This window comes from Talpa europaea, assembly GCF_964194135.1.
Source record: "Talpa europaea genome assembly, chromosome: 7".
Taxonomy (NCBI): Eukaryota; Metazoa; Chordata; class Mammalia; order Eulipotyphla; family Talpidae; genus Talpa; species Talpa europaea.
Window position 1 is genome coordinate 125,835,817 of NC_140074.1, and position 8,316 is coordinate 125,844,132.

Consider the following 8,316-nt stretch of genomic DNA (forward strand, 5'->3'; position numbering starts at 1 on the left):
AGTGTCTCTCTTGAGCACACAGTTCCTCCTCCCGCCCTGAATCTTGTCAGTCCATTTGCACTATTATTTCTGAGACCTAAGATATGAGAGCAGCCAAAATTTGTCATTTCTTTCAGCAGCTGCATCTCACTTTTGGCTCATACGCTTTGGATAAAATGGCTTCATCTCTGCGTTTCCCCTTCCCTTTGGATTTGAAGCTGTTGAAATGAGATACACGTCCATGAGGGTGTGGGTTTACTTCGGTGAACTTATATCCCCCCCTTTGGTGAATGCTGTTCCTGTTCATTCCGAGGGAGGGTCCTCTCAGCTTTGGACGAAGACACAGAGCTGTTTCAAGAAATCAGAACCGGGCCTCCCTGGTGGCGCAAAAGGTTAAGCACCACGCTATGAAGCAGACCCGCAGCCTCTGCAGCACGAGTTCAACACCCGGCCCGCCAGGGAGCAACCCACATGGCCTGGCAGACCTCTCCTGTCTCGCCCGCTGCTCCCCTCAGCAGTGTGTGTATTTCAATCTGCCTGTTCTGCTCCCAGCTCTGTCTCTGGTGAATCCTCTCACCCCCCTCATCTCTGGCCTGTACCCCAGCTCTTGTATGCATAAATAAATAAATCTTTAAAAAAAAAAAATCAGAACCAAGCAGGGAATGAGTTTATTTTTCTTAGAAAGAAAAAAAAAACTTCCATCTTCCTTTAGATGAGCTATCACTGGAGATCTGGGAAGGTGCTAAGTCATCTTTGCCCCCAAGCACCTGACACCTGGCAGGTAAAAGGCACTTTGCAGGGGCTTGATGGATGAATTCAACTCTTGACAGATACTGAATTCACAGGGGGCTGGGCTGGGGGAGGGTAAGGAAAGGCGAAGAAAAGCTCTTTTGGCTGGAGGCTTCCTCCCCCTTCTTGTTCTCGAGTATATTGTATATACAGTAAAATAGTTTAAACAAACTTAGGATGTAGCGACTGGAGCTCTCCAGAAGCTGCCTGCAGCGCTCCCGGGTGAATTCTGTCCCCTGGAATCCCCTGATTCACGCGCCCGGGCGGCTCGAGCGCTCGTTCATCTACTTGCTGTTAACTTGATCTCGACAAATCCATCCCTCCTGCCTCCCTACCCTCTCCCCCGGCCCCCCGACACCCTCACTCTCGACCCGCCACCCCCGAAAGGCCCCCCCTCCCGGCCCAGCCCGCGCCCCGCGCAGGTTCCCAGCGCCGGGTTCGCGGCTCTCCCGGGACAGGCGCGCCCCGGGACCGCGGCGAGGGGCCACGTGCGCGCCCCCCGAGGCGGGGAGCAGCCCTCGCGGCTCGGGGCTGTTGCATGGTCTGCTGGTGAGGGATGCTCGTTTCCCCGAGGCTGCCCCTCATTAGCATGAGCGGGGGTGGGGGTGTGGGGAGGGTGGGGGAGAGAAAGCGCCCGAGCCCAGGCTGGGGTTCAGAGTCTGGGAGCGTGTCTACGAGAATGACAGCTCGAGCTCTCTGGCTGCTCTGTCTCCTCGTGGGATCCGCTCCCGAGGCCCCGGGGGCGGAGAGGAAAGGTAGGCTGGGGGCGCGGGGCGCGGGGCCGGGGCGCGGGGGAGGCGCGATCCGGGGGGCCGAGCCGGGGTCAGCGCGCGCCCCGAGGAGCTCCCCGGTCTGCGCGGATGTTCTGCTCGAGAGGAGCAAAATGCGTCCCCAAGATTTTGTGTGTCTTGGCAGCCTTTTCGGAGAGGAGCCAGCCCCGCCACTGGAAGGCTCTCGGGCGAGCCGGGCGGGCTGGAGGAAACTTTGCATGTTAAGCAGCGGCCCCGGCGCCGCCGAGGGAAAGTGTCAGAAGGGGTCGGGGCGCCTTTCGGGAGCCGGGCGGCGGCTCGCTGGGTCCCCCGGGGACCCGAGCGCCGGGTGCGCGGCCGGGGCGGAGGGCGGGGAGCCGGGCTCGGACCTTCCCCCCTCGCCCTGCAGCCCCAGCAAATGCCTCGGGGCACCTGAGTCTTTAACCACCGAGTGTCCTGCCTGGCAGGGAAAGAAGCGACCGCGGGAGCGAGAAACCAGGGCTGCTCTGCGGGAAGGTGGTTTTGTTTGCCGGGGGCTTGGGTGTTTGGTTCACTATCTCTGGGAAAAACAGCTTCCGCACCTCGCGGTGCGATTGGCTTTGGGTTATTTTTCCAAAAGGAAATTGAATGACTTCAGTGGCATTTAACCCAAATATCAGGCCATCTTTCCCATGACAACAGATGGTGCTATCTATGGGGAAGCAGTTGGGAGGTCAGCAGTTGAGAGTCAGGAATTGGATCTCCACCAGGACTTTATTCAGCTGTGGATGGGACGACGTCGAGCAGAATGAGTCAGAATCAACCTCTCTGCAAAAACACGGACTGTAACCAGCTATTATTGTTGGGTGAAAGCTGATGTTGAAGAGGATTGTCCATTTGGCAAGATAAATCGCCTTCAATGAAGTGTTGCAAAAGTCGCCGATGGGCGGACCGAGCTCTGCAGCCCAAGAGGAGAGAAAATGCCGAAACGCAGCCGTTAAAACGGCAGCAAGAGAGTAAGAAGAGGCCGGTGCCCGTGCCCGCTTGGAGGGCTCTGGACCCGGGCAAATGGCAAGACGAGATTGTGTAACTGGGCATGGAAAGCTGCCCAGCTGCCAGTCTGGCTGAAGTGCGCTCCCCAACCTGTGTGCAAAGCTGGGGAAGATCATGAATAATTTTACAAACGATCTTTCGTGCCCTGCCTTGTAGGAGCTGCTTCTCCCACCATCAGAGGAGGAGAAAAAAAATGGAAGGGGATGTGTGGGCTTTTATAGTCAACCAGGGGCCTCCGCCTGCCAGGCAGGCTTTAAAAATCCTTCTTAGCTGGGGTTTACCAGTAAGTGGTGTCCAAGAAGCCAGATAAAAATCCACTCCCAAGTGCTCGATTCTGCAGACCCAGATGACAGTGTAAACACGGATGGGAAAACCAAATAGTTGTGTTGTCAGGGGCGCTGGAACAATTAGGACAACCTGTAACACGAGACCTCCCCCCCCCCCCCCCCCGGGGTTTGCTCTGGGTACTTTCTCAACAAACTGTAAATAGCAAAAAGGCGGATGTTTATATATATATTAAAGAAAGGGCAAAAAGAGTTTGTTATTGAAGCAAAGTTGTCAGAGATGTTTAGTCCTAGAACAAACAGGCTGTTGGGCTGGTCTGAGCCCCTCGTCTGAGAAGAGCCCTGAGCACAACGAGACGTTCCCCTCGGGCCCCTGACTCTCAAGTGCTGAGAAAAAAGGGTCTCAGCTGGCCTCGTTCTTGGGGGGCGAGCCCCTCAGCCCCCTCTTCCTTTGCGGCAGAAGGAAACAGGGCCGGGGCTCGGCCTTCTGGAAGCTGAGGGGGCGTGGGCCCCCCCCCCCCATGACAGGGGCGCCCTCCTCGCTAACGCCCGTTCCTCGCCCTCCAATTCCGGGCGTCCCGCCTCCCCCTCGCCCCTCGCAGGTGCCGTCCAGGCGCCCCAGGGCCGCCCCCTCCCCAGAGCCTCCTCCTCGCCAGCCCCTTGGGCCGCTCTGGCCCGAGGCGCTTCTCCGCACCCCCGGGGTCTCCCGCCCACGCCGGCCTCCCCCGGCCCCACCCCCCCGCGCCCCTCCCCAGTCGCCTCCCCGCAGACGCCCCTTCCCCTCCGGCCTCTCTGCGCCCCCCCCCGCTTCTCCCGCCCCCCGGCCCCGGGGCCTCGCGTCTTCCCTCAGCTCCGCGCCCCCCTGACGGCCTCCCGGTCTCCCCTCTTGTCCCCACAGCCTCGCCGCCCCACAGCAGGAAGCCCGGCCCCGGCGGCGGCCCGAGCGCAGCGGAGACGCGGGGGCCCGGCGCGCAGCCCGTCCCCCAGGCCCCGCGGCGCCCGCGCGCGGCCGACGCCGCCCCCGGCCCCTGGCCCGACCCGCCGCCCCGGAAGCCCCCGCCGCCCGCCGAGAACCGCGCCGGCTTCCGGGAGGCCGCGCGCGCGCCCGCCGGCCCGCCGAGCCCGCGCCTCGCGCAGGCCGAGAACCGCCCGTCCGCGCGCCGCGCGCCCGCGCCGGAGGACGCCCCACGCCGCGCGCGCGCCCGGGCCCTGCGCTTTCCCGCCGCGCGCGCGCCCGCCCGCGCCGCCGAGGCCCCGCCCGGCCCCGCCCACCCCAACCGGCCGCGCGCCGCCGCGCCGCCCCCGGGGCCCGCGCCCGCCGCGCCGCGCCTCGGGCCTCCGCGGAGGAACGCGGGCCCCGGCGCCGAGCCCTGCGCGCGCGCCTGCGGGGCGGACCTGGACGAGCGCGAGGCCTACTGCGCCAGCGAGTTCGGTGAGCCCCGCCCCGCCCTCCCCCGCCCTCCCCCGCCCCCACCCGGCCGCCGCGAGCCCGTCCGAGCCCGTGCGAGCCCGTCCGAGCCCTCGGCGCGCGCGCGCGCTCGCGCGGACCCCCGCAGGCCACCCCCGCGCCCCCGCCCGGGCACGCGCAGCACAGGCCCCGGGCCCCGTCGGGGGGGCGGGCGGGGGGAGGAACTGCGTGTTCCGCGTTTGTCCGAACTCTTTGTGTCTCGAGCAGCCGTGAACGGGATCGTGCACGACGTGGACACGCTGGGCGCGGGCGTCCGCCTGGTGACGCTGCTGCTGGCCCGGGACGGGCTGTACAAGATGAGCCGCCTGTACGTCGCCCCCGACGGCTTCTTCCTCCGCGTCCACCTGCTGGCCCTGGACGCCGCCGCCTGCGGCCGCCCGTGCCCGGAGCTGAAACCCGGTACTGGCGCGGCCCGACCCTTTGTCTGTCCCGGGTGCCTCCGCCTGTGAGCTGGAGGCCGCGGCCCGCGCGTCGGTCACCCCAGCGCTTTTGGGGGGTTATAAAGCGAATAGAATTTAGACAGGCGTCGGCTCGGTCACTGTGATTTGAGCCCCACACCCCCTTCCGCGCCTCGGGTCGAGGACGGGCACGGACGGGCACAGAACGGGCACGGGCGGGCACAGAACGGGCACGGACGGGCACAGAACGGGTACTCTGTGGATTGCTGGCGAAGGACGAGAATACCGTTGACAGGAAAGAGCATAAGGGGGTCTGTTCAGAACTGAGCTTAGAAATGGCTTTTTTGGGGGTCGCGTAGGGAAGGGCACCCACTCCCACGTCTTTCTAGCGAGATGGGGTGGAAAATCCTGCGGATACGCCGAGACTGCGTTTATTCTTTTCTTCTGGCTGCTGCTCTGGTGAGCCCCTGAGCGTCGCCAGCCTGTTTCCCCTGTTGTCTGCAACGTAAATGTCCGAGTCCCAACATGTACAGCAGGATAATCAGACTTTTCTTGTATTATCTTGTTGTTTCCTGGCATGCGTGAAACTCTGCGGGTTTTTATTTCGTTACTTTTCAGGCAGCAGGTACATCGTGATGGGGCACATCTACCATAAGAGACGGCAGCTCCCGACCTCTCTGCTCCAGGTCCTGAGAGGCCGCCTTCGACCGGGAGATGGACTGCTGAGGAGCAGCAGCAGCTACGTGAAGAGATTTAACAGAAAAAGGGATGGGCAAGTTCAAAGTGCAGTTCACACCCAATGCATTTGACACTTGCCATCCTGGCATTTTTGGATCATCGGAGACTTGGAATTCAGCTACAAAAAAGGAAGGTCTATTATGGCGTAACGGGGTTTCCCGTTAGAATAGGGCACACAGCGCCTTTGTGAACTCATTGCATAGTTAGTGCCATCTCTAACCTTGACGTCACCTTCTTCCTTACCAAATGGTTCTTAAATCGTGTGCTTCTGAGCTCTGGCGGTGCCTTATGCACATGGTTCAGATAACTGACCTGTCCAGTTAACAGATCACTGCTTCATGTTGTTTATTTTTAATTATTTTAATTTAAATACATTCTTCAGTAGAAATAGTTCACAAAACATTTCCTTGATTTAAAATATACAACTTTGAATAGTCTATATCACGTATCAAACCAAATTTATACTCAAAGCATCACATTTAAAATTCTGTACATACTGTTAAGTACACTAGGCAAAGACATGTATGAAATGTCATTTAGAGCAAACACTAGGGTCAGTGCCCAAGACAAGTATTAAAGTTTTACACTTAATGGACTTCATTCAAGCAAAATATTCAAACAAGTGTTCCTGCTGCACCAAAATGTAAGATAGTATTTCTTCTTGCTTTCCTGTCCTAAAAACTTACTTTTTTTTTTTTTTTTGGTGTGTGTGCGCTGAACTGGAAGCTGTCCCAATGCTGAACATTTTCTGGGTGTATCTGATGTCATCTTTCTATTAAGACCAAGTATCATGTTTGTGTTTGTAAAGAAGTAAATCATGACTTGAAATCAGATCTTGGATGCACCTGGTTTTTTTTAGCCTCATTGTGCCACAAAGGTTTGGGAAAAAGCCATTCTCAAACTTACTCCCCAAACCCTGGAACCAATATTCAATGACAGCTTGCAAGGATCTGAATTTTAAGTGCTTTTCAGTTGGTCTGAAACAGGTTTAATCACTAGCAGAATATAATATTGATTGGATACTGGAGTCCATTGACATGAACAACTTTTTTCCGAAGTTAGTTTTACTGACCAGAGACACTGATAACCCCTACCTAGTTGAAGACTACTGTGTGGAAAAAAAAAGAAAAGGCAGTGCACTGAATAAAGAAAAACAACCTATTTGGTCTCAGGGAGAACCGATGCAGGCCACACGCAAACTTGAGTGGCCGCAAAAGCCCAGGTACCTGGCAGGACGCTAGCAAATCCATCTGGAAGCAGGTAGCAATTGCGAAGACTTAACAGCTGATTGACATGGGAGATACTGTTCCCTTGTTTGTCTCTAACAACAAACAGGCAAGTAAAAGTCAAGAAGTTTTGACTATTCTGTGGTAAAACATTACTGAGGGAATTTTAGATAAGTTTCCAAAAATGAGTCTTGCACAAACTTATAGAAAAATCTCAGTGGAATTGCTTCGAGGGGAATCAACTACATCATTACACAAGTTATTGGTAGGAGCCAAGAGTTTGCAGCAAATGACGAGCTTCTGGGTTTTTGTTTCTTGTTAAGATAAAAATTAACTTAGATATAAATAAGATACCACAAGTCACAAAAATCAAAGCCGAGTTCTTGAATGCCAGAAAGCGAAGTGGTAATCTTGGGTAACGGGATTAAAAATGGCTAAGATACATTGGTTGGATGTTAGAGTATAAAAAGGAGTTAATAGCTATGGGTTAGAATCACTTCTACAGAAGCCTGAGGGTGAGGAAGGGAATTTGACAACAGTTTCCGAGGGGTTGCTTAAACCAAGCCATCTGTGTGATATTTGGATCCCACAGTTGAGTATGTACATCCCACAAACATAAGCAGGCCAGCTCTTAGAAACGGTCTTGACAAATTAAGGCCATCATTCAAGACCAGGGCAGCCATGAAAGACAGAGAGTTGGGAATGTGCACAGGGGACAGTGGCTAAGTCTGGCGACTTCAGGTCAGACAGAAAAGGTCAAGAATGGCCTTTTCAATCTTCAGTGAGTACCCTGGAGATAGTCTTAATTTTGTAAGAAATTGTAATTAGTGACTTCCTATTAGTTAACTACTTCTTTTGCTCAGATTGGTACTAGCTTTTTAATGCCCTTTCAACGTATCATTTGGCACTCTTATCTTGCCCTTAGTGTTTAAGGTTGATCAAATACACATCTATGCAAACACTTAAAAACTGCCTACAGTGCATCACCTCAATTTCAGGACTTTAGCCATTTAAAAAATATATTTTAGTTGAATTTGGTCCCAATAGGCACATGTGCTTTGTGAGCTTCTAATAAATGCCCCTTTTTGGTCTCTAAAAAGAAAGTCTTTTTTTTTCCTTTTTTCCTTTTGTGGGACCCTCGCCAGTGGCTGGGGATCGAACTGGCGCTTCAGAGTCTGTGAGCAGCCTCACAGCCCAGCGCTCAACCGCTGCGACAACTGGGGAGGCCCCTAAAAAGAAATTCTTAAGTATCGAGAAGTACCTTAGCATATTTTGGAATATTTCAAATTATTAAAAATACTTCTCAGCTGGTCACCCCCCCAACCCAAGTACTTTTAAGACATTACTCACCCATGGGACACCACTATTCTCATTCTCATTTTAAAGACTAGACCCCTGAGACTAACAGGGAATAGCCCCTCGTGAAAGAAGGCTACAGTGGTTCTGGGGCTCAGTCTAGCTCAGTCCCTAAGTGTGCAAATGTAAAAAGCCATCTGGCTGGATCTTTATTATCAGAAACACAAAGATGCAGGCAGTCTGCCTAATAGAAACCAACAGAAGTAGGAAAGACCTTTTATCTGCAGACTCTAAGAAAGCAGATTACAAACAGCTATCTCAGTGTCTAAATAACACTCAAGGCCATTTGAAATATAG

The 8,316-nt window shown here is 55.1% G+C and overlaps 1 protein-coding gene across 2 annotated transcripts; it reads left to right on the forward strand.

Annotated features, from left to right (window-relative positions):
• Nucleotides 1-1,447: 1,447 nt before the first annotated feature.
• Nucleotides 1,448-5,508, forward strand: LOC311173561 (UPF0450 protein C17orf58; the record flags this gene model as incomplete). 2 transcript variants are annotated; one of them, XM_084237595.1, is made up of 4 exons in its annotated part: nucleotides 1,448-1,523; nucleotides 3,732-4,265; nucleotides 4,506-4,700; nucleotides 5,318-5,508. In XM_084237595.1, the coding sequence occupies 4 exons, from the start codon at nucleotides 1,448-1,450 to the stop codon at nucleotides 5,506-5,508; spliced, it is 996 nt and encodes a 331-aa protein (XP_084093721.1). The 2 variants fall into 2 exon arrangements, with proteins under 2 accessions (XP_084093721.1, XP_084093722.1); XM_084237596.1 differs by having other exon boundaries at nucleotides 4,509-4,700.
• Nucleotides 5,509-8,316: the final 2,808 nt, after the last annotated feature.